The sequence below is a fragment of the Brachyistius frenatus genome, unplaced genomic scaffold, assembly GCF_029030835.1.
Source record: "Brachyistius frenatus isolate BFR_SWC_R1_liver_20210118 unplaced genomic scaffold, ASM2903083v1 Contig_371, whole genome shotgun sequence".
NCBI lineage: Eukaryota > Metazoa > Chordata > Actinopteri > Embiotocidae > Brachyistius > Brachyistius frenatus.
Window position 1 is genome coordinate 90,001 of NW_027210970.1, and position 26,499 is coordinate 116,499.

At 44.5% G+C, this 26,499-nt stretch overlaps 1 protein-coding gene across 1 annotated transcript in view; it reads left to right on the forward strand.

The window, feature by feature from the left end:
- cftr (CF transmembrane conductance regulator) overlaps window positions 1–26,499 on the forward strand; it is a 34,869-nt gene that overhangs the window by 5,307 nt on the left and 3,063 nt on the right. The window contains exons 3-23 of the mRNA XM_069724349.1: window positions 1,436–1,547; window positions 2,126–2,341; window positions 2,991–3,080; window positions 6,929–7,092; window positions 7,226–7,351; window positions 7,610–7,856; window positions 7,990–8,082; window positions 12,246–12,422; window positions 12,534–12,725; window positions 15,108–15,202; window positions 15,931–16,017; window positions 16,381–17,170; window positions 18,799–18,927; window positions 19,017–19,054; window positions 19,493–19,779; window positions 20,112–20,191; window positions 20,439–20,589; window positions 22,403–22,630; window positions 23,151–23,251; window positions 25,265–25,495; window positions 26,154–26,309. Of these exons, the coding sequence (XP_069580450.1) occupies window positions 1,436–1,547; window positions 2,126–2,341; window positions 2,991–3,080; window positions 6,929–7,092; window positions 7,226–7,351; window positions 7,610–7,856; window positions 7,990–8,082; window positions 12,246–12,422; window positions 12,534–12,725; window positions 15,108–15,202; window positions 15,931–16,017; window positions 16,381–17,170; window positions 18,799–18,927; window positions 19,017–19,054; window positions 19,493–19,779; window positions 20,112–20,191; window positions 20,439–20,589; window positions 22,403–22,630; window positions 23,151–23,251; window positions 25,265–25,495; window positions 26,154–26,309 (3,790 nt within the window). The remainder of the gene's footprint in view (window positions 1–1,435; window positions 1,548–2,125; window positions 2,342–2,990; window positions 3,081–6,928; window positions 7,093–7,225; window positions 7,352–7,609; window positions 7,857–7,989; window positions 8,083–12,245; window positions 12,423–12,533; window positions 12,726–15,107; window positions 15,203–15,930; window positions 16,018–16,380; window positions 17,171–18,798; window positions 18,928–19,016; window positions 19,055–19,492; window positions 19,780–20,111; window positions 20,192–20,438; window positions 20,590–22,402; window positions 22,631–23,150; window positions 23,252–25,264; window positions 25,496–26,153; window positions 26,310–26,499) is intronic.

Below are 26,499 nucleotides of genomic sequence, written 5' to 3' on the forward strand. Positions count from 1 at the left end.
TGTCTGAAGGTGTTTGGAGGTGTATGAAGGTGTATGATGTGTCTGAAGGTGTTTGAAGGTGTATGACGGTGTCTGAAGGTGTTTGAAGGTGTATGACGGTGTCTGATGGTGTTTGAAGGTGTGTGACGGTGTCTGAAGGTGTTTGAAGGTGTATCACGGTGTATGACGGTATCTGAAAGTGTCAGAAGTTGTCTGACTGTGTATGACGTGTACGAAGGTGGAGATAGCATGTACAGAACAGTGTATCCAATGCTACACTTTAAATGCACCAGCGGCGTACATGACATAAATCCTTTATGGAAGAAGAATTAATAGAACTGGAACCTAGAAATCTACAGCGTAGGTGTTTTTAATACGTCACCTCTCCATGTGTTTATAGTGACATCCAACATTTCTTCAGAGTCACTGAAAATATGGGCTGGAATTTTACCCGAGTACATAAACCTCACCTGTGTTTTTCAACAAACATCAGGCTGCAGAGGAAGGACAAGGTTAACTCTCCTCCTCTGAATCCGTTTTTAATATTTATTATTAACTCTCCTCCTCTGAATCCGTTTTTAATATTTATTATTAACTCTTCTCCTCTGAATCTGTTTTTAATCTTTATTATTAACTTTCCTCCTCTGAATTTGTTTTTATTCTTTATTATTAACTTTTCTTTTCCTCTCTTAATTTTCTCCTCTTCATCTCTTCCTCTTCCTCATTGTTATTCTGAAGATGAGACTCTCATGTTTCTTCATCCTTTTTACCCCCTGGTGTCCCTCCCTGGCTCCGCCTCTTCATCCCGCTGAGCAGTGCCACCCAGACGTTAATGTACACAGTGTTAAACAGTCGACCTTTAAAGACTGATAAATTACTGCTGCTGGGTGATTTTCTTTCATTATTTCGATCAGGCAAACAGGGAGGATTCTGGGAACGTGAACTTTCCCTTCTATTAAAGCCTGCTGTGTACCTCCAGCCTCTTTGTCACCCTCCGCTGAGGTCAGTGAGCTCCGCTGGCATGAAGACGATTAACTAACAAGAGCAGGAGTGAAATCCAGTGACGAAATGATCCATGTTTTATTCTCTCAGCTGGTGTTTGTTCCACCAGAAGTTCTTCTGGTTGAGGAACAGACACCTGATCTGACCTGTATCTAACAACAGCTCCACACCGTTTTAAACAAGCACTATACAAGTACTGGATATAACGTATATATATAATTAACAATAATCATAGAAATATCTATACAACATGTAAACACATGATGTTTAACAAGCTGTAGTTTCATAAAATATAATTTTATTCAAAGAACAGAAACATCTTTCAATCTGGAAACTTCAGCTTCTTGTTCTGAGACAAAGTTGTAGAAAGACTTCTGAAACCTGGATGGACGGTTCACTGACAGAGACTCTAACTCTGTCCTCTAACTCTATCCTCTAACTGTCCTCCCTGCAGAGAATGGGACAGGGAGGTGGTGTCCACCAACAACCATCCCAGGCTGATGAGAGCTCTGGCCCGCTGCTTCTTCGGCCCATTCGCCTTTTTTGGTGTCCTCCTCTACCTCGGGGTGAGTCTGTCTCTCTGTCCTCTGTGGAGGACAAAGACCTGTCTCTATATATCTGTTAACTGGAGAAAGACAGTACAGCTGCAGTACAGGGATGTAGAAACATCACAAGCATGTCGCACCAGAGTGTCGCGCAGCATCTCTTTCCCAGACCCGAGTGGGAGGAGCCAACAGCAGCCGTGTGCATAAGTTAGTGCAGTTAGAGACGGTCGTCATAATGACAAGAATGCCTGTTACACATTCAGGAGTCACTGTGGAGAAACCGAAAAACTTCAGAGGAAGATCACAGGTTCTGGACGTTGGATTTAGATTCTGATGTCGTCTTGTGGTTGTGGGCCTCTGGGCTAGGGTGGAGTCTGGACCAGAACACCAGAACTCTAACCCATCTAACCCATCTATCTCATATACTGATGTGTGTGTGTGTGTGTGTGTGTGTGTGTGTGTGTATATCGCCAGTGTGTCCCAGAAACTACTTTTAAACATCCAGCTGACTCAGCAGAGATCCTGTCACTAAAACAGAGAAACTACAATTGGAGAAGCTCAGTTCATCTCTACTTTTTGTTGTTCTATCTGTGGTTCAGGAGACCTCTAAGACGGTCCAACCGCAGCTTCTGGGTCGCATCATCGCCTCCTTCGACCCGTTCCATGCTCCGGAGCGGAGCCAGGGCTACTTCCTGGCCCTGGGACTCTGCCTCCTCTTCACTGCCCGCTTCCTCCTGCTGCAGCCAGCCATCTTCGGCCTGCACCACCTGGGCATGCAGATCCGCATCGCCCTCTTCAGTCTCATCTACAAGAAGGTAGGAGGACAGCCTGTTCGTCGAAATGAGACGCTCTTATTTCCTGGTTAGTGTTGGAGGTCTTCACATTTAGACACATTTTCTAACCTAGTAACGTCTTGTTTTATCTTGGTTGTTTTTTTTTATACATCTTTTACCTTGTTCTTGCTGCTAATCTGATGCGTTGCCAACTCAATTTCTTTGTATTTTTTTACATTGACAATAAACTGCCTTATGTCCTTAAATATGTCTTTAATTGAATATGTTTCTCATGAACCCTCATCAGTGACAGTAAAGGATCTTCTCACAGTTCATATTTAATGTGCATCATAACACTAGAGATGTTGTGAAGTGTTTCCTGCAGCCGGTGGCATCGAGCTGCTGATAACACGTGAACATTCGCTACTTCCAGAACAAAACAACCCAGCTGATAAGATAATAAGACTGTTGTGTTTTGTCATTGTTTTTAATAATTGAGTTTTACAGCTTCCACATGAGCCTGATGCGTCCACCTTCCTTAACGTGACTCAACGTTCCCAGGATGGTCCTCACATGTGGAAGTCCACAAGCAGTGGGAGTGGCGGGGCCACCACGTGTTTCCAACTTCCCCTCCCATAGTTCACTTTGTCCCTTTGTGCTTCGACTGACCCCTGACCTTTGACCTTTTCAGACCCTAAAGCTGTCCAGCCGAGTCTTGGATAAGATCAGCACTGGTCAGCTGGTGAGTCTGATGTCGGCTCACCTCAACAAGCTGGACGAGGTGAGTAGCCTAGGCAACAAGATGGGGGCTTTGACTGAAAGGTCACACCCTCATTGACTCCAGAGGTTCTATTCTCTCTGTGTTATACTGAGGGACAGTTAGTGGACAACAGATGAGATAATACAAAGACATAAACAAACAAACAGGATGAGGTGTGTGTTGTATGATGGTCATCCGTGCTGGAGAGCACACGGCTGCAGGCTGCGTGTGTTGAGGTTGAAGCTGCTTCGGGTCTCACTGACATGTTGAATGTGGAAACAGTCTGCTACCTGCTTTGGGATAATTATCACCTGCTTGGATGTGGCTCGCCCAGTGTGTGTGTGTGTGTGTGTGTGTGTGTGTGTGTGTGTGTGTGTGTGTGTGTGTGTGTGTGTGTGTGTGTGTGTGTGTGTGTGTGTGTGTGTGTGTGTGTGTGTGTGTGTGTGTGTGTGTGTGTGTGTAAAGTTGCAGGTGAGTGGATGAAAGGCAGCTGAGTGAAACCTGAAGTCCAGGTGAGATTCATCAGCTCGGTGCTGATTCTTCATGATTCTTCAGATCCTCCTCATCCTGCTGCCCTTAAATGTTTTGTTCATAATAATATATAAGAAATTAAAAAAAACAAAAAACTTAATGGAACAATGACAAAAACCAATGACTTCACAGCTCAGCATATGGTTCTGTTGATCATCCTTCAGGGAAGTTCCACTACAGAGTTTATGTTTCCTATTTCTGTTGTCATTGTACAGAGAAGTGAGCAACAACCACATAATCAAACAACCACATAAACAAACAACCACATAAACAAACCACCACATAAACAAACCACCACATGAACAAACAACCACTTAAACAAACCACTACATGAACAAACCACCACATAAACAAACCACCACATGAACAAACAACCACTTAAACAAACCACTACATAAACAAACCACCACATAAACAAACCACCACATGAACAAACAACCACATAAACAAACCACCACATGAACAAACAACCATATAAACAAACCACTACATAAACAAACCACCACATAAACAAACCACCACATGAACAAACAACCACATAAACAAACCACTACATGAACAAACCACCATATAAACAAACCACTACATGAACAAACCACCACATAAACAAACCACTACATGAACAAACCACCACATAAACAAACCACCACATGAACAAACAACCACATAAACAAACCACCACATAAACAAACCACCACATAAACAAACCACTACATGAACAAACCACCACATAAACAAACCACCACATGAACAAACAACCACATAAACAAACCACTACATGAACAAACCACCACATAAACAAACCACCACATGAACAAACCACCACATGAACAAACAACCACATAAACAAACAACCACATAAACAAACCACCACATGAACAAACCACCACATGAACAAACAACCACATAAACAAACAACCACATAAACAAACCACCACATAAACAAACCACCACATGAACAAACACCACATAAACAAACCACCACATGAACAAACCACCACATGAACAAACAACCACATAAACAAACAACCTCATGAACAAACCACCACATGAACAAACCACCACATAAACAAACAACCACATAAACAAACCACCACATAAACAAACAACCACATAAACAAACCACCACATGAACAAACCACCACATAAACAGTGATCCATGCAGTCAGTGATCCATGCAGTGAACCATGTAGTGATCCATGCAGTGAACCATGTAGTGAGTGATCCATGTAGTGAACCATGTAGTGATCCATGTAGTGATCCATGTAGTGATCCATGCAGTGAACCATGCAGTGATCCATGAAGTGAACCATGCAGTGATCCATGAAGTGAACCATGCAGTGATCCATGCAGTGATCCATGTAGTGATCCATGCAGTGATCCATGCAGTGATCCATGCAGTGAACCATGCAGTGAACCATGCAGTGATCCATGCAGTGATCCATGCAGTGATCCATGCAGTGAACCATGCAGTGATCCATGCAGTGAACCATGCAGTGAACCATGCAGTGAACCATGCAGTGAACCATGCAGTGATCCATGTAGTGATCCATGCAGTAAACCATGCAGTGATCCATGAAGTGAACCATGCAGTGATCCATGAAGTGAACCATGTAGTGATCCATGCAGTGAACCATGTAGTGAGTGATCCATGTAGTGAACCATGTAGTGATCCATGCAGTGATCCATGTAGTAATCCATGCAGTGATCCATGCAGTGATCCATGTAGTGATCCATGTAGTGATCCATGCAGTGAGTGATCCATGCAGTGAACCATGCAGTGATCCATGTAGTGATACATGTAGTGAACCATGTGGTGATACATGTAGTGATCTATGCAGTGATCCATGCAGTGAACCATGTAGTGAACCATGTTGTGATCCATGTCGTGATCCATGCAGTGATCCATGCAGTGAACCATGCAGTGAACCATGTTGTGATCCATGTCGTGATCCATGCAGTGATCCATGCAGTGAACCATGTAGTGAACCATGCAGTGATCCATGCAGTGATCCATGAAGTGAACCATGTAGTGATCCATGTAGTGAGTGATCCATGTAGTGAGTGATCCATGCAGTGATCCATGTAGTGATCCATGCAGTGAGTGATCCATGCAGTGAACCATGTGGTGATACATGTAGTGATCTATGCAGTGATCCATGCAGTGAACCATGTAGTGAACCATGTTGTGATCCATGTCGTGATCCATGCAGTGAACCATGTAGTGAACCATGTTGTGATCCATGTAGTGATCCATGCAGTGATCCATGCAGTGAACCATGTAGTGAACCATGTTGTGATCCATGTCGTGATCCATGCAGTGATCCATGCAGTGAACCATGTAGTGAACCATGCAGTGATCCATGTAGTGATCCATGCAGTGATCCATGCAGTGATCCATGAAGTGAACCATGCAGTGATCCATGTAGTGATCCATGCAGTGACCTGACTGAGGTAAGTGAAGGTGGTTTAATGATATCGTCACAGAGAACATACTCTTTAAGTATTACAGACTCACTCAGTCAGCTTGAATTTATAGCAGTTACACATTATTGCAATAGTGACCCATTTTAACAGTGAAAGACTGTTAATAACATACCAGTTAACTCCCCCCCCCCTTCACACACACACACATGCACACACTAATCCTCTATGTGGTCAGTACGTCCCTCTGATCCTTCATGTTTCATGTTTTTACCAAAATAGAGCTGTTTGTTGCTGTTTGCCTTTGTTGCACATGGCTACGTTCTGTTTCTGTTAAGCCACGCTGACACACCTCTGCTCACCTGTCTGACACCTCTGACACTACACCTGTCTGACATCTGTTCGCCTGTCTGACACCTCACCTGCCTAACACCACACATGTCTACACCTGTTCACCTGTCTGACACCTCTGACACTACACCTGTCTGAAATCTGTTCACCTGTCTGACACCTCACCTGCTAACATCACACCTGTCTGACACATGTTCACCTGTCTGACACCACACCTGTCTGACACCTGTTTAACACTGGTTCACCTTTCTGAAACCACACCCGTGTAACAACTGTTCACCTGTCTGACACCTGTTCACCTGTCTGACACCACATCTGCTCACCTGTCTGACACTTGTTCACCTGTCTGACAGCTGCTCACCTGTCTGACACCTGTTTGGTACTCAGAACGAATCTGTTGCCAGTGTTCCTTGAACCTCTGAGTGCTCTGTGGTCAGCAGCTAAACATGTTCTTACTGGAAGGAGTCACATTATTAGAGCTGTAATCCAGTTACCCTGTGTCCTCTAATGCCTTCTCTCTTTCCCTTCTGTCTGTCCCCCGTCTGTCCTCTGTGTATCCCCAGAGTCTGGGTCTGGCCCATTTCGTGTGGATCACACCCCTGCAGTGTATCCTGTGTGTGGGTCTGATCTGGGAGCTGATCGAGGTGAACGGGTTCTGTGCTCTGGCAGCTCTGACTCTGCTGGGCATCGTCCAGGCCTGGTTATCCCAGAAGATGGGACCTCACCGGTGGGGACAGGCTACCATTCACACTCACAACACATGTACATGTACACTATGTATGTATGTGTACATGTACACGTATGTATGTGTACATGTACATGCCTGCTGATGCTGCAATGAAACTGTCTCCTGTGAACAGAATGAAGCGAGCTGGGATGACGAGCCGCCGCCTGGCGCTGACTTCAGAGATCGTGGAGAACATCCATTCTGTGAAGGCCTACGGCTGGGAGGAGGTGATGGAGACCATCATCAGGAACATCAGGCAGTAAGGAACTCCCGTATACCATATAAATACACACACACACACACACACACACACACACACACACACACACACACACACACACACACACACACACACACACACACACACACACACACACACACACACACCAGATAGATAGCATTAAACAATAAATTTACTGGGAAGAGAAATACTTCAATACCTCAGTTTACAGGAACATTGAAACATTCTTATCTCCTTTCTTCTTCCTGTTTCTGTCTCGTTCTTCTTCCTCTCTAGGGGTGAGATGACGCTGACGAGGAAGATCGGTTCTCTCCGCTACTTCTACAGCGCCGCTTACTTCTTCTCCGCCATCTTGGTTATTGTGTCAGCCATCGTGCCGCACGCGCTCAGTAAAGGCATCATCCTGCGTCGAATCTTCACCACAGCCTCCTACTGCATGGTGCTCCGAATGACACTGACCCGCCAGCTGCCGGGCTCCATCCAGATGTGGTACGACACTCTGGCTCTAGTCAAGAAGATCGAGGTAGGTGGAGGGATGAGAGATGTGTGAGTCACTTAGATATTTTCTGCTGAAGACAATCTTCACCTTCAACACCCCAAACAGAAGAGTGGAGCGGTGTAGAATAAGTGTAAATGTTGATGATGTTTTTCTCCAGGAATTCTTGATGAAGGAGGAATACAGAGTGCTGGAGTACAATCTGACCACCACTGAACTGGAGATGGTCAACGTGTCTGCATCCTGGGATGAGGTTGGTTCCTGGCTATACAGCTGGCTGTATGTCAGACATTCATACAGCTTCATAGAAGTAACTGTGATGAAACATTTATCAGGTTGGTGAAAACATTGCGAAGAAAAAGGATGCAGTGATTCTAGGTATGTGTGTGTAAATACACTCCCCGGCCACTTTATTAGGTACACCTTGCGAGTACCATTGGACCCCTTTTGCATTCAGAACTGCTCATGACTGGTCTGGCACCAACAACCTGCCATGTTCAAAGTCACTGAAATCACCTTTCTTCCCCGTTCTGATGCTCCGTTTGAACTTCAGCAGGTCATCTTCACCGTATCTACATGCATAAATGCATTGAGTTGCTGCCATGTGATTGGCTGATTAAATACTTGCGTTACCAAGTAGTTGAACAGGTGTACCTAATAAAGTGGCTGGTGAGTGTATATATATATATATACATACTGTACATATAGATTCACAGGTAGCTGGGAAAGGTTGTGTGAAGGGAAGTTGTAACTGAGAGATGGAGACCTGCACCATCCTGGTAATTGCAGCTGCTGTCGTGTTCAGTTTGTCCAGAATCAGAAATGTTCTGCTAAAAAAACACAAAAATGCCTCTGGAAACCACTGCTTTTTGGAGCCAACCTCTAGTGGCACTCGGTGGTAAGGCAGCTTCAGGCTCTTCTGCATTGGCCTCATTTTTTAGACCTGGAAGCTACGGACACTTTTATAGCCAGTCTGTGGTCCTCAGAGAGAAATTTATCTTGTGAGGTAACTTAAGGAACATGAGATCATACAACAGTCCGTCTAGTTTTTAGTTCTAAGTCTTTAAGTTAGCGCTTGTAGCTGAAACACAGTTGTTCTGCAGCGGGTGTTGTTGATGTGTCCCAGGAAGGGACTGGTCCTTCAAAAGCGAGTGGTGTTGATGTGTCCCAGGAAGGGACTGGTCCTTCGAAAGCAGGTGGTGCTGATGTGTCCCAGGAAGGGACTGATCCCTCCACAGAGGGTGATGTTGATGTGTCCCAGGAAGGGACTCGTCCCTCCACAGCGGGTGGTGTTGATGTGTCCCAGGAAGGGACTGATCCCTCCACAGCGGGTGGTGTTGATGTATCCCAGGAAGGGACTGGTCCCTCCACAGTGGGTGGAGTTGATGTGTCGCAGGAAGGGACTAGATTCTCCACAGCGGGTGGTGTTGATGTGTCCCAGGAAGAGACTAGTCCCTCCACAGCGGGTGGTGTTGATGTGTCCCAGGAAGGGACTCGTCCCTCCACAGCAGGTGGTGTTGATGTGTCCCAGGAAGGGACTGGTCTCTCCACAGTGGGTGGAGTTGATGTATCGCAGGAAGGGACTGGTCCCACCACAGCGGGTGGAGTTGATGTCTCGCAGGAAGGGACTAGATTCTCCACAGCGGGTGGTGTTGATGTGTCCCAGGAAGGGACTCGTCCCTCCACAGCGGGTGGTGTTGATGTGTCCCAGGAAGGGACTGGTCTCTCCACAGCGGGTGGAGTTGATGTGTCGCAGGAAGGGACTGGTCCTTCCACAGCGGGTGGTGTTAATGTGTCCCAGGAAGGGACTGGTTCCTCCACAGTGGGTGGTGTTGATGTGTCCCAGGAAGGGACTCGTCCCTCCACAGCGGGTGATGTTGATGTGTCCCAGGAAGGGACTGGTCCCTCCACAGCGGGTGGAGTTGATGTGTCCCAGGAAAGGACTGGTCCTTCCACAGCGGGTAGTGTTGATGTGTCCCAGGAAGGGACTGGTCCCTCCACAGCGGGTGGTGTTGATGTATCCCAGGAAGAGACTGGTCCCTCCAGAGAGATGGAGGTGGTCTGAGAGAGGTTAGCGTAGCTGCTGCTGTAGCATCCGTTGTACCAGAACCTCTGATCCGTTGTAAGAATTGTCTACCTACATGCTGAAGAACTTTCCTCACACTGTGGCTCGTTGTTGTGTTTCATCTTCACCGCTTTCCTATGACATCATATAGTGTGTTGATCTGATTGGTTGAAGTCAGCTGTGATAGACAGGTGGTGCATCCAATTACCTGCCAGATTTGTTTTCACACGGCCCGACTGCTCAGATGGTTCTCTTTTATAAACCATCACTGAGACACATTCATGAATTAAAAAACTAAAAAAGTTTCCTGAAATCTACCGACAAGTAAATTATAAAAAAAAAATCATAAATACAAATATGTTTTTGTGTGTTATCAGTATGATGTAGTGTATATTAGTGTTGTGTTGATGCTGCATCTAATAGTGTGAGAAAAACAACCCATACATTTAAGAGTTAAAGCAGTGACCTTGATCCATGTGTGGTGGCGGTGTGTGGTTTGCTCAGCTGCAGGAGGGACTGATTGGGGGAGTGGTTCAGGGAACGGTGCCTGGAAGAGGCTTAATTAGCCCCAGCTGAATCACATCCCTGATTGTCCCTCCCTAACCCAGATAAAAACCCAAGCAGGTGACCAGATGAGAGAGGGAGGACGGAGTAGCAGGGTGGCTGCTAGACACACAAAGACACAGAAATTGTGGAGTATTTATGGTTTGTTTGTATTAGGTGGAATAAACACCTTGGAAACCTTACATCGGCTGACTGTTGTTGTTCGTGCTGGAAAGAACCCACTGGTGATAGCAAGATGCATGTCACACCATGTTACATTAATATTCAATGATCAGTAAATTGGTAAATGCTTTAAGACAAAATGTGAACATCAATATGGGCTGTTTACATAGTTACAGGGTATTTAAATCGTACATGAAATGAGTTGAGCTAAATGAAATATAATTTCTTTCCTCTACATTTCAAAGTTCATTCACCCAAATAGAAATTAAAAAGATGAAACAGTGGACATATGACTTAGCAGTTCATCCTGCCCTCATGCATCTGACAGTAACATAATGTGATGGTGATATTCAGCTCTTCTTTAGTTGTTGATCCCACGTGGAGCAGCAGAGATTGAAGCTGACACGATAATATCTGTATTTCCACATATCAACCGATCAGTAACAGAAAGTGTGTGTACAGAGATATGATGAAGGTCATGTGTAAACTCTGTTAAAGTTATTTATTGTAGTATTATATCATAGTATTTATCGTAGTGTTATATCGTAGTATTTATTGTAGTATTTATCGTAGTATTATATCGTAGTATTTATTGTAGTATTATATCATGGCATTTATTGTGGTATTATATCGTAGTATTTATCCTAGCATTATATTGTAATATTTATCATAGTATTATATCATATTATTTATCGTATTATTATATCGTAGAATTTATTGTAGTATTATATCGTAGTGTTTATTGTAGTATTATATCATAGTATTTATTTTGCTGACTCATCACTCAGACTACATTTACCTTCATCAGTGTGTAAATAGCGTAACAGTGGCATGTTTTCAGAAGTTAAACAGTGTCCAGGTGTTCCAGAGAACGAATCCTCGTCTGTGGGAACAGGTGCTTCCTTCTTATCTATAGGAGCTGTAAACGGAGTCGAACAGGTTCACTGACCATCCAAACCCGTGAGAAAACCTGCATCATTAATTATCTCTGTCTTTGCTGGGAACCCTTCCACCCCCCTTTGAGAGTCCCACTAGTGTTCATCACTAATTCCCAGACTCTCCTCCGGCCGTCTCCTCTTCCTGGAATGTGCCATTGGCTGATGAATGGGGGGGGGGGGGAGGTTCCTTTCTTTACTGCTGACAGCACGGACGTCAGCTCATTAGAATGAGAATCACACAGACCAACCTGCACTAACTGGAGCCAGCCGGGCAGCAGAGGAACGGTGACCCATAAAACGTCACAAAGGTCAATGATTAAACCAGCGAGTGGAGCAGAGTTCCCCTTTTCTAACGGGAGACGTGCCGGCTGCTCGTCGTTACCGAGGTGCTGACGGATGAGGTGAAATGAGGCCATTGAGTCTCCTCCTGTCTGTGGAGCATCTCCTGTTTCTCCCGTCTCAGTGCACTCACTCATGAGAGTCATACATGCCATGCACATGTACGTACACAGAGATGTGAGATGTGGTTCTGTCATTAATCAAAGTCAAAATAATGTTTGATTATTAAATTCAACCTCCACACGCAGCAGCAGGAAACTGTTCAAAAGTACACGTCCCTGGTATTATTGTAGATGTTCATCATGTAATCTCTATATTCACGTAGAGTTTGACTGACCTCCTCTGCAGGGCATCGGTGAGTTGTTTGAGAAGATCAAGCAGGAGAACAAAGCAAACGGACACCTGAACGGAGACGCCAGCCTCTTCTTCACCAACCTGTACGTCACACCTGTCCTGAGGAACATCAGCCTGGACCTGGAGAGAGGGAAGATGCTGGCGGTGGCCGGATCCACGGGCTCCGGGAAGGTAGGACACAGATGATCGCTGTTCTCGTCTGGTCAAAGCCGACCTGCTGCAGGTTCCAGCGTGTTGGATGTTGAGGATGAAATGCAGGAGAATAAGGAGTGTTTCCTGCAGAGCTCCCTGCTGATGATGATCCTCGGAGAACTGGTTCCGTCAGAGGGGAAGATCCGACACAGCGGCCGCATCTCCTTCTCACCTCAGACCTCCTGGATCATGCCGGGTACAATTCGAGACAACATCCTGTTCGGCCTGACTTATGACGAGTACCGCTACACCTCCATCATCAAGGCCTGCCAGCTAGAAGAGGTACCCCCCCCCCATCTTTCTCTTTCTATTTTCTTTACCTCCTTCTTCTGTCATGGTCGTTGCTGTTGTGGATATAAACTACACCCATCTTCTGCTGTTTATTCAAAAGCACAAAACTTGAATATGAACACCCATATTTTGATTAAAAATACATTATTTGGAGCAGATAGATGACAGAGACAGAATAAATCACAGACTGTGTAGAAGAGTGTTCATAGCTTCAGACACACACACACACACACACACACACACACACACACACACACACACACACACACACACACACACACACACACACACACACACACACACACACACACACACACACACACACACACACACACACACACACACACACACACACACACACACACACACACACACACACACACACACACACACACACACACACACACACAAATGCACTCACTCTCTCATTAGCCTCAGTGTTGAGTGATGGCCCCTCAGCTGAATACTGTCCCCTCTGTTGCCATGGAGATCTCGTTATGTCACTGGGATGCAACATGAGCCTGTTGGTTCCCATGTTCGCTCGTCAGGGAGCTGCAGGGACGAACTGTTGGCTCGTTGTTCAATATTCAATATATACTTTTATTTTATGCACAAAACAAGCATGACTGCATATGAAGTTTTTATTACAGTCTGCAGACATGCAGCATACGCTAATGCATGATCATAAAACATACATGTTGATAGCTGAAGAGACAAACTATCTATGTTACATGTATGTAGGCAGACACAACACATCCAACGTGCTCATACATGGTTGGGATGTAAACGATGATCCATAAACACACTGCAGTGTTGAAATAAACTGTTATCAAACATAAACAATGTCCAAACTTTCATTCGTGTCAGCATAAAACAATATAAACAGTCTTGTATTGGTGTTGATGTTTTAAATAGACTTTAATAATGTTAGTTTTACTGAAATCGATGCGGCGGTTGACCCTCCATAATATTTATTATATTTATTGACGACTTCATCACATGTCTGCAGCTCTAATGGAGCCTCGCTGTTTTTTACAAAAACACAACATGTTGTCACAACAAACAAAGGCTGCATGCAGTCCTGGTGTCACCATGGAAACGCCTGCTTCACCTGCTCACCTTAACAACACTTAAAATAAAACACTACGAAATGAGGATGATGATGGGATGTCTTCCTGTGTGCTGCAATCTGCTTACATTACACCTCCTGTAATCCCATTACAGGAGGTCCATTTAAAAATGTCTCTTTTATTTTTATATCTTCAGCATCATTTTGAAAAGTCAAAAACATTTCAAACTGTTTCATGTTTTTAATGCAGCGGTTGATTCCTATTTAAATGTCTGTATCTGTTGTCAACGTTGAAAAGTCTTCTGTTCTGTCCTGATATGATCTTCAAATGTCTCCATATTGTGATATTGTAATCTTCACGGTGATGTTTCCGCCTCCATTTAAGTAAAATTTACCGCGGTTAGTTGTAGCTCCACTGTGTGCTGGTGTAACAGTCAGTGAGGGATAGAGATGCTCTGAAATAACATACAGTCATTCAAAGGTGCCCTATGAGAAGAACTTATGAGTTATTGTTAACATTAATTCTCTATTTTACCACATGAAGAGGCTAGAAATGATAGGCAGGATTTTCTCCTGAACTCCAAAGTAACGCTGAGTCAGAAGAGTCGGAGCTGATGTCTCAGACAGACGAGGCGTTCACTGACCTCTGGCTGTAATTCCTGACTATTGTTGGCACTGCAGCAGCAGACAGACGGCTGCGGGTGGTCCTCCCTCTGTAAACTCATGGCTTCCTGCAGTCTGGAGCTGCGGGGGGGCGTTCTGTCTGTTTTACTGTGCTGCCTTATTTCACTGGCTGTTAAACTACCTGTTAACTTGGTCCCTCTGCATCCTGTCAGGACACCATTAAACAGGTAGGACGTTTTCACCGCCATCAACGTGTGCTCGTTGGTGTTTTCATGAACCGTCACCAACACTGTCTTCACTGTGACATCCTTCATGTGTCTGTGCTTTGTGCTGTTTATATGGTTGCAACTCAACATGAATTCTTTGTGTTCTGTGCAGACAAATTCTGTCTTCATTTCCTGCTCACAACACTTCTGACGAAATCAGTAGCTCTCAAAAGTTCCTCATGAATTCATGAACATTCAACTACTGATTAATTAAAATGTGCATTGTTTAAATATATAAGCTAGAAACACAATAAGTGAAAAATTGATAAGTCGAGGATAATAATTTGGAAGAGGAGTTACTTCCTGCCGCCTCGTCGTCTTCACACGCTGTTTGTACCTGTCGAGCTCTCCCAGACCACCATTCACTCCACCGTCCATGTCTGCATGAGTTTGATCTCTTGTTGTCCTGTCAAGGACTTCGCTTTGCTGCCTGAGAAGGACAAGACGCTCCTGGTGGAAGGAGGTGTGACCCTCAGCGGTGGTCAAAGAGCTCGCCTCGGCCTCGCCAGGTACTTCCTGTCACACCTGAGCACCTGTCAGCAGGCCTCTTTCCCTTCTTCTGATGTGAGAACACATATGGTCCTTGTTTGGTCCAACAACGAGCTGAGTCAAACTTCTAACTGATGTAAATGACGTCATCTCCAGTTTTCCAGAATCTGAATCAGAAACTTTGGTTTTATTAACTCCTATTAACTTCTATTAATGCCTACTAACTCCCATTAACTCCCATTAGCTCCCATTAACTCCTATTAACTATTAATATCATTAGAAGTCTGCAGAAACACTGTAGTTTACAATAAAACATTCAAGCTCTTTCGCAATAAGAGGATCCATTTCTTTAAAGCAAAGAATAACATCAAAAAAATTAAATATTACAATTCTCATCATTATTACGTATTCATAAAAGCTTGTTGTTTCCAGAGTAAAGAAACAGAAGCTCATAAAGCTGCGGAGGATCTTTTATCTTTCTCACCAACCATCGTGTTTTATGGTGTTTTAATGACCAGTGCTTGCTGGAGCGTTATTGCTCTGTTATACTGTGTGTACATCACTCAGTCAGACACTCATATTCTTTTGCATTATTTATTGGTTAAGTATGTTAACATCACTTTACAGCCAGTCTTTGGATTTCTACCATCACCGTAAATATTCACAGGAAGTGATTTATTCCCACTAAAACCTGACATCCTTTATGCCACTGTTAAAAGAGCAGCTTCTCCTCCTCTTCCTCTCTCAGGGCGGTGTACAAAGACGCTGACCTCTACCTGCTCGATGCTCCTTTCACCCACCTGGACATTGTGACGGAGAAAGACATCTTTGAGAAGTGTGTATGACAACAGAGAGTCTTTCATGTAGTGGGGGGGGTGGGGTGGTCAAGGTCAAGGTTAACTCTTGTTGACTGAAGCAGACTCGTGTTAACGGTGGTGAGAAATGGCTGCTTCAACAGAACAGGAATATTATCCTCTGATGAAATGTAAAGGATCCAAAATAAACATTTATGTTTTAAAATCCTGACCGTAGTCATGGTAACAGTTATAGTAAACACATACAGCAGCATGCTGGTTATTATTTGAAGATAAAACTCCCCACTCTATATTTTGTTCCTATTTTTAGTTTTTTACGAACATCCCTCCTCTGTCGGACTGTTTCTAAATAATAATCTGTATATTTTCCATTTTCCACACAGATGTGTGTGTAAACTTATGGCCTCCAAGACTCGTGTTGTGGTCACCAGCAAGTTGGAGCACCTCAAACGTGCAGACAAGATCCTCCTGCTGCACAATGGAGACTGTTACTTCTCCGGCACCTTCTCAGAGCTGCAGGCCCAGCGGCCGGACTTCAGCTCGCTGCTACTCGGCCTGGAAGCCTACGACAACATCAACGCCGAGCGCCGCACTTCCATCCTCACAGAAACTCTCCGCAGGGTCTCAGTCGATGAAACCGCCGGTCTGCGAGGCCCGGAGCCCGTCCGCCAATCCTTCCACCAGGCACCGCCTCCGATCATCGGAACTGGACCTCAAGGACATCCAGGAGGTGACAGCTATCCCGAAAAACGCAAACAGTCCCTCATCCTGAATCCTCTGGCAGCTGCCCGCAAGTTCTCCTTCATCGGGAACTCCCTGCAGACCGTGAACGCCTCCCAGTCCACGCTGATAGAAGACGGGGTCCGGGAGCTGTCGGAGAGGAAGTTCTCCGTGGTACCGGAGGATGATCAGGTGGAGGAGGTGCTCCCCCGGGGGAACCTGTACCACCATGGCCTGCAGCACCTCAGCGGCCAGCGGCGCCAGTCCGTCCTGGCCTTCATCACCAACGCTCAGGGACAAGAGCGCAGAGAGCAGATGCAGTCGTCCTTCAGGAGAAAGCTGTCCATCACGCCACAGTGCGACCTGGCGTCCGAGCTGGACATCTACGCCCGCCGCCTGTCCAAGGACAGCGTGTACGACATCAGCGAGGAGGTGGACGAAGAGGACATGGAGGTAGAACTCTTCTTCTCATCAGCATCAATAAAATGTTTGTTTAAATACACTGCTCAAAAAAATAAAAGGGAACACTTAAACAACACATCCTAGATCTCAATGAATGAAATATTCCAGTTCAAAATATTTATTCATTACATAGTGGAATGTGTTGAGAACAAAATAACAAGAATGATCAATGGAAATCAGAATCATTATCCATGGAGGTCTGAATGGTGTCCAAATGAGTCTCAGTAGTGTGTGTGTCCTCCACCTGCCTGTATCACTCCCTACAACGCCTGGGCATGCTCCTGATGAGACCACGGATGTTCTCCTGAGGGATCTCCTCCCAGACCTGGATCAAAGCATCGGTCCACTCCCGGACAGTCTGCGGTGGACGTGGCGTCGGCGGACGGAACGAGATACAATGTCCCGGATGTGCTGGATTAGATTCAGGTCTGGGGGACTGGCGGGCCGGTCCGTAGCATCGATGCCTTCATCGTGCAGAAACTGCTGACACACTCCAGCCACATGAGGCCGAGCATTGTCCTGCATCAGAAGAACCCAGGACCCGCTGCACCAGCAGATGGTCTTCAACGGGTCTGAGGATCTCATCCCGGGACCTAATGGCAGTCAGGGTACCTCTGGCTAGCACACGGAGGGCTGCGCTGCCCTCCGAAGAAACGCCTCCCCAGACCGTCGCTGACCCGCCGCCGAACCGGTCCCGCTGGAGGATGTTGCAGGCAGCAGAACGTTCTCCACGGCGTCTCCAGACTCCGTCACGTCTGTCACATGTGCTCAGTGTGAACCTGCTCTCGTCCGTGAAGACCGCAGGGCGCCGACGGAGAAGCTGCCGATCTCGGTGTTCTCCGGTAAAGTCCGATCGCCCTGCACGGTGTTGGGCTGTGAGCACAGACCCCACTTGTGGACGTCGGGCCCTCGTACCGCCCTCATGGAGTCTGTTTCTGACAGTTTGAGCAGAAACATGCACATTAGTGGCCTGCTGGAGGTCATTTTGTAGGGCTCTGGCAGCGCTCCTCCTGCTCCTCCTTGCACAAAGGAGCAGATAGCGGTCCCGCTGCCGGGTTGTTGTCCTCCTACGGCCCCCTCCACGTCTCCTGGTGGACCGGCCCGTCTCCCGGTATGTCCTCCGTCCTCTTGACACTGTGCTGACAGACACAGCAAACCTTCTTGCCACAGCGTGCGTTGATGTGCCATCCTGGATGAGCTGCACTACCTGAGCAACTTCTGTGGGTTGGAGACACCTCATGCTACCTCTAGTGGTGAGGACACTGGCAAAATGCAAAAGGGACCAATGATCATCCAGAAAGGACGAGGACAGAGAAACGGTCTGTGGTCACCACCTGCAGAACCGTTCCTTTATAGGGTTGTCTTGATAATTGCCTCATTTCCACCTGTTGTCTGTTCCATTTGTACAACAGCAGGTGAAACTGATCCTCAATCAGTGTTGATCCTAACTGGACACGTTGATTTCACAGAAGTGGGATTGATTGGAGTTACATTGAGTTGTTTAAGTGTTCCCTTTATTTTTTGGAGCAGTGTATATATATATATATATATATATGGACTACATGGACCAAATGTTCTCATCTTTCTGTTTGTGGAACCGACGTTGCTCTTCTTCACAGCAATGCTTCGCAGATGAACGTGAGAACGTCTTTGAAACTACCTCATGGAGCACCTACCTGCGCTACATTACCTCCAATAGGAGCCTCGTATACGTCCTCATCTTCATCATCTTTGTCTTCGTCATTGAGGTCAAATCAAACTTATTTTCACATTTTTTTTATTTTTTTGCTTTTTAAAATGAATTAACAGAGTTTATTTTTTTCCTTTCCTTTAATAGGTTGCTGGTTCAGTCATCGGCATCTTTCTCATCACAGAGTAAGGATGTTCCACTTCCTTTAAACTTGAACTGAAACAGAAAAGTGCTAACGCGGCAGTCTGCTGAGGAAAATCATCCACTGACAAACTGAAACTGTTTCTGTTTAACAAAGTTAACTTCAGCTGGATTTTTTTTTTTTTTAATCAGGATGATTAATATTCATATTTATTTTGAAATAAATATTAATTTGCAGTTTAAAACATTGAGGTCATTTTAAAGCTTAACTGCCAAATCAGAGTAAATCGTGATGCAGCTATTGAAACCTTTAGCACGACTTTTTTTTAATTATTTCTTGGAGCAAAACCAGATTCACTGAAATGAATAATAAAATGTGTGTTCATCAGAATGGATCATTTTCATTTACAGTTAACAATAAGTGGAATATCAATAACTAAACATTCAGTCCAGGTTTGATTCTCCATCCTTTGTTCTACCAGTAAGATCTGGAGGGATGGTGCAAACCCTTCGTCACCCAACTACATCGATGAGCAGCACCCCAACGTCTCGTCAACCCCCGTCCACCTGGCCGTCATCGTCACGCCGACCAGCGCTTACTACATCATCTACATCTACGTGGCCACCTCGGAGAGCGTGCTGGCCCTGGGCGTCTTCAGGGGTCTCCCTCTGGTGCACACACTCCTCACCGTGTCCAAGAGACTGCACGAACAGATGCTGAGCGCTGTGCTGCGAGCCCCAATGGCTGTTCTCAACACCATGAAATCAGGTGCTGTTTCCTCTTATGACACCAGGAATGAATCAGGCTCATCTGCTGGTCACCAGGCAGTGGATGGGGACAGTCTCTCCACCACCTCTTGGAGTTGTACCACCTCCTGGTGACGCGGTCCGTCCGTCCACCACCTCTTGGTGATGCGGTCTGTCCGTCCACCACCTCCTGGTGTCGCGGTCCGTCCGTCCACCACCTTCTGGTGTCTGTCCGTCCACCACCTCCTGGTGACCTTTCAGCGGCCCAACAAACGTTAATATGAACAGAGTTTCCAGACATTACTGTGAACCAGACTGATACTGACTACAATATAAATGTCTTTGTTTGTTCAGGTCGGATCATGAACAGATTCACCAAGGACATGGCCACCATCGACGACATGCTGCCGCTGGTGCTGTTTGACCTCATTCAGGTATTTAACCAACATGTCACATGATGACCTCACATAATGACCTCACATGATGAAATAAAATGTAAAGTATGCTAACATGATGTTGTAGTTTTATTAACTGACATAATCTCACGTTTATAGATTATAGAGCTCAGAGAAATATAATGTTTCTCTTCTTCACAGCTTCTTCTTAACTCTTTAAAGACGTATTATTAACAGGAGTACACAGATTTATTCCGGCTGGTTAACTTTGATCTTTTTGCACTAGCTGACGTTAATTGTGACGGGAGCTATCTTCACTGTGTCCATCATGCGGCCATACATCTTCATTGCTGCCATCCCATTGGCTGTTATCTTCGTGGTGCTCAGGAAGTACTTCCTCCGAACTGGGCAGCAGCTCAAACTCCTGGAGGCTGAAGGTGAGTTGGGGGGGCATCGCTCCATCAGCAGTCATGGGGCAGTGACTCCTTTTTGTCATTGCAAATAGACACAAGTAACAGAAATCACAGGGAGATAAAAAGTTACTTTACATTATAGAAATATATAGAAAGTATTAGTCAGGAGTCATACGAAAAAAATCCCTTCAAAAAAGTTTTCTGAAGCTTCCTTCAGGATTTATTCCTTCCACCTTCAGTGTTGTTCTTCAGTTCGAGCTCATAGAGAATTTAATGCTTCATATGTATTTTTATTTCCCTTCACTTTGGCAACATATTGAGTGAATGTTAAAGAGGAAGGTGATTGCACAATAATCAAAACAATGATCACATAAAGTGAAACCAACAGAGTGAACACAAGGCTTCAGTCAACAGGCGGAGCTGGTCAATGATCCTCGGCTTCGGGTCAAAAGTCACGTTGGAGAAGGAAAACATGGCAGAGGAAGTTTTGTAGCACAGGATGGACGAGCGGCCTCAGAGGGGCGGGGCCTGTTAGAGGAAGTGAGGCAGGATGAATAAGATGACCCTCCTGTTATCACAGACAAAGACATTTCTGCAATACTTTACACGTCACATATTACGCTTTAGTTGTTTTTACATGTTTGAGCTCCTCATGATGTCGCTGGTGATTCTGGACAGTAAACTGTGGGGAGGAGCTATAAACCTGTCACCAGGTGCTTCAGTAAAACAGCAAGTAGAGACGACCACTTGATGAATTTAGAACAATGAAGATTGTCAACAGCTGAAAGAGCATCAAGTTAAGCAGTACTGAGGTCGGAGTTCATTAAAGAACCGTCAGGCTTGTGGAGGTCAAATCGACTTCAGGTACATTTTTTAATTACTACAGTATCTCTTGTATTAATATTAATATTTTATGTACACACATAAATAGTGGTAATATTTATCGGTGATAATGATTCACACTACGTGGTAGGTAGATAAAAAAAAATTAAAAAAATAAAAATTGGGGGGGGGGGGATGTTGGAAGATTTCCAGAAAATGTCTTCCTCATATTTCATTATTTCATTTGTGGTGTTGAAAGTACTGAAAAATGACATCTAAAAAGGTTAAAGTTCATCATCATCATCTCTTCACAGAATAAACTGTCATCACAGCAAGTTACTTTGGTAAAAATATTAGTATATTACACGAGATATATATATATATACACTAATCATAACATCATTTAAAGATTAGATTACATTAGATTTCAGTTTAACAGTCACGCTCGACTTTACATGTGCACAACTGAAAGAAAAGTGAGGCTGCTTTCAGAAATAATGACATTATTATATAAATAATGACTAGTTTTTATTAGTTGTTTAACGTCATATGAGAAAACAAAGAAAAATTGAGGGGATTCAGTGTTTGGTGTGAAGAGTCTGCTGGATGGAACGGAAGCTGATCGCTGGTTCCTTTGGATGATTCAGTCTGTCCCTTCTGTCTTCTGTTGTTTTAAGGATTCAGTTTGTCTCATCCATCTTCTGTTGTTTTAAGGATTCAGTCTGTCCCTTCTGTCTTCTGTTGTTTTAAGGATTCAGTCTGTCCCTTCTGTCTTCTGTTGTTTTAAGGATTCAGTCTGTCCCTTCTGTCTTCTGTTGTTTTAAGGATTCAGTCTGTCTCAAGCGTCTTCTGTTGTTTTAAGGATTCAGTCTGTCCCTTCTGTCTTCTGTTGTTTTAAGGATTCAGTCTGTCCCTTCTGTCTTCTGTTGTTTTAAGGATTCAGTCTGTCTCATCCGTCTTGTGTTCATCAGGACTGTGTGCTCTCACCTTTCTAATCTCCGTGTCCTCCCTGCAGCCCGGAGCCCGATCTTCTCCCACCTCATTATCTCTCTGAAGGGCTTGTGGACGATCCGGGCGTTTGGCCGTCAGACCTACTTCGAGATGCTCTTCCATAAGGCCCTGAACACACACACGGCCACCTGGTTCCACTACCTGGCCACGCTGAGGTGGTTCCTCTTCCGCTGTGACATGATCTTCGTTCTCTTCTTCACCGCTGCTGCCTTCATTGCCGTGGGAACCAACCGTGAGTAACTGTTTGTAAACGGATGAAGGTTTTTAGATTGATGCTACTGAGCTACAAACGTAGCCTTCAATACATGTTTTTAATTTGACTTTTAATGGGAAAGTTGACAAATCACAAAGAACCCAAAAATGTCATCACGAACCTGCGGTGGTGTTGAATCCAGTTTAATTTACCCTGTTTAAATCCTTTAACTAAATGTGTAGGGTTAGGGTATCACAGCACACACACAAACACAAACACGTCACAGGCTGTTTATGCTGAGAGCAGATTAAAGGATCATTTCACAGCTCATGAGTTTCCAATGGAGAAGAGCTGCAATACCTGAGTGTGTGTCTGACATCAGAGAGAGCAACTTTGATTGGACAGCACTGATGATGTGTGTGTGTGTGTGTGTGTGTGTGTGTGTGTGTGTGTGTGTGTGTGTGTGTGTGTGTGTGTGTGTGTGTGTGTGTGTGTGTGTGTGTGTGTGTGTGTGTGTGTGTGTGTGTGTGTGTGTGTGTGTGTGTGTGTGTCTCTGCAGAGGACAAACCGGGGGAGATCGGTATCATTGTGGCCCTGGCCATGCTCATCCTGGGGACTTTCCAGTGGGCTGTAATCACCAGCATTACTGTAGACGGACTGGTATGTACACACACACACACACACACACACACACACACACACACACACACACACACACACACACACACACACACACACACACACACATACATACATACATACATACATACATACATACATACATACACGCACAAAGCTATCATCACAGCAGTGGGACCTGACCTGACAACCAGTGGCAAGTCAGTAGTGTATCCAGCATGACAAACACACACATCACATCATATATGGAAACAGTTGTTACATAGAAACAGTTGTTACATAGAAGCAGTTATTACATAGAAACAGTTATTACATAGAAGCAGTTATAACAGAAACAGTTTTTACATAGAGGCAAATATTACATAGAAGCAGTTATTACATAGAATCAGTTATTACATAGAAACAGTTATTACATAGAATCAGTTATTACATAGAAAGTTATTACATAAACAGTTATTACATAGAAACAGTTATTACATAGAAACAGTTATTACATAGAAAAAGTTGTGACTCCACTAACGTAGCAACAATAGCACATGCCAGCTTCTGAACATTATCACAGCCTGTTGTGCGTGTTGAAGAGTTTGAAGTAAGAAGTTTCCGAGAGACCCTTGGATCAGTGTTGGCTGGCTGCAGCTTCACTTAAATAACAATAGAGTTGGAAGGTTTGGTTCCTGACTCCTCCTTGTGTCCCTCCGTCCTTCAAACCCTAAATCCCAAATCAGGCATCATATTTGTGTGGAGAAAAAACTGCAAGTTGACAAAACTTCGATGGTTCAGCACTCCTTATCTGTATTCAAAAGTTATTAAAAGGGCAGGAATAAGAGGACGACCAGATACCTCCGCTGTAATCTGTTGTTTTGAGTCAGCTGGTTGTCAAGCAACTGTTGTTTCCTCCACATTTTGGTTTGTGAAGCTGACAGAGCTCGTGACACTGCAGGACATTTTGTTCAGTATACACACACTCTCACAATCGTGGCAGTGGTGTGTGTTTGGTTATTCTACACAGTGAGAAAAAACACTTCTGACGGTTTCTCCTCTTACCTTCAGTAGTTGTAAGAATAGCTTGTAATTTGTCCTGTAATACAACCGTTTCCAAAAGTATTATGACACTGTAAAATGTTAATAAAAACAAAATGTGATAACTTGTAAATCATGTAAAGTCATATTTATTGAAAGTAGATAGAAGAACAAAAACTGACAACTTTTTTTTTTTTAATTTAAAATGTCTGCTTATTTTGAATTTGATGGCAGCAACCCATTTTAAAACCAAAAGACTGGAAAAGTTGTACAATGCTAAAAAAAAAAAATCATCTGGTGGAACATCTCAGCAGTAATGATGTTACCATGGCAGCAGATCAGTAACATGATGGGATATAAAAAGATGATTTCAGAGAGGCAGAGTCTCTCAGCAGTGAAGATGGGGAGAGGTTCACCACTCTGAAAGACTGTGTTGGAAAATAGTTCAACAATCTAAGAATAATGTTCCTCAACGTAAAACTACAAAGAATTAGTGGATTTCATCGTCTACGGTTCATAATATCATTAAAAGATTCAGAGAATCTGGAGAAATCTCTGAACACAAGGGACAAGGCTGGAAACCAATATTGGATGGTGGTGATCTTCGGGCCCTCAGGCAGCACTGCATTAAAAACACACTATTCTGGAGTGGAAATCACTGCATGGGCTCAGGAACACTTGTGAAAACCATCGTCTGTGAACACAGTTCATCACTTCATTTCATTCGCTTCATTTGTTTTTCTTGGAACTGGGGTTATAAGGAAAACCAAGTAGCTCTCAAATGTCTGTTTCAAAAGCTGCAGCGGGTTTAACAACAATAATATGGATCCAATACATCGTAAAAGGTTTTCTGTTTCCTTTGAATTTCACTTAAAACAACATATATGTCTTCAAAAACAACACAGATTGTCCATCAGGATACAAAGCAACTAATTGTAACAGTAAGCGATGAATAATTTGGCCTTTGTTTATAACACTGTGACATGATGTGGTCATCTGTATTCACCTCCTCAGATGCGTTCAGTGGACCGGGTGTTCAAATTCATCGACCTTCCGTCTGAGGAGCCGCTGCCTGGGAGGTCTGCTGGTAAAGGAGGCCCTGACCTCGTCATTGACAACCCTCACGCCCACGACTGCTGGCCCAACCGCGGCCAGATGGATGTCCAGGATCTCACCGTCAAATACACGGAGGCTGGACGGGCCGTCCTCAGTGACATCTCCTTCAGTGTGGAGGGGGGGCAGAGCGTAAGTCCTGACTGATGGGTAAAGATGGTGTTTACTTTATTGGAGGGGGGGCAGAGCGTCCTGAGGGCACACAAAGTGACTAATTTCTTTTTAGGAGTTGGTGCTAAAACAGAGAATGATTGTTGGACTTACATTCAGCATTTGGAAAGAAACAGGACTCTTGTTACTCAGTAGCTTCTGGAGGTGTCAGTGGGCATCCTAACGATCTGAAGAGGTCATCATGTTCCTGTTGTGTTTCCAGCTTGTTTCCATTTTCCCCCAAAGTGGCCAAAACAACCTGTAAATCCAGTTCCAAGTTACAAATTAGAATATTTTGGGAAGGGAATCATGTTCATGTGGTGAATTATTAATATTCAAATGAACAAAATGTAATTTCTGTCTGAACAAAGATGTAAACCAACACAAGACAGAAAAAACAATGAACAAATGAAAGACATCCGGTGAATCTGTGGAAGAAAAATATGATCAAATGATTGAAAAACCTAAAAATATACTCGACTCCACCTCAAACGCTTAACGCACGTGTGTGTGTGTGTGTGTGTGTGTGTGTGTGTGTGTGTGTGTGTGTGTGTGTGTGTGTGTGTGTGTGTGTGTGTGTGTGTGTGTGTGTGTGTGTGTGTGTGTGTGTGTGTGTGTGTGTGTGTGTGTGTGTGTGTAGATGGGTCTGCTGGGTCGTACAGGTTCAGGTAAGAGCACCCTGCTGTCAGCTCTGCTGCGTCTGGCCTCCACAGACGGAGAGATCTCCATCGACGGTGTTTCTTGGAGCTCTGTGTCGCTGCAGACGTGGAGGAAGGCCTTCGGCGTGGTGCCGCAGGTACATCCATGACTGCTGTTTATCAAGGCACTTCCACATGTTGGTGGTTCTATAGAGAAAGACTATAGAGAACATCTAGGCAGGTCGTGGTTCACTAATGTCATGATGACGGGGAAACAACAACATAAAATCTTGAAATATTTTCTCTCTTACATTTATACTATATTTCCAAACTGTATTTTTTTATTTT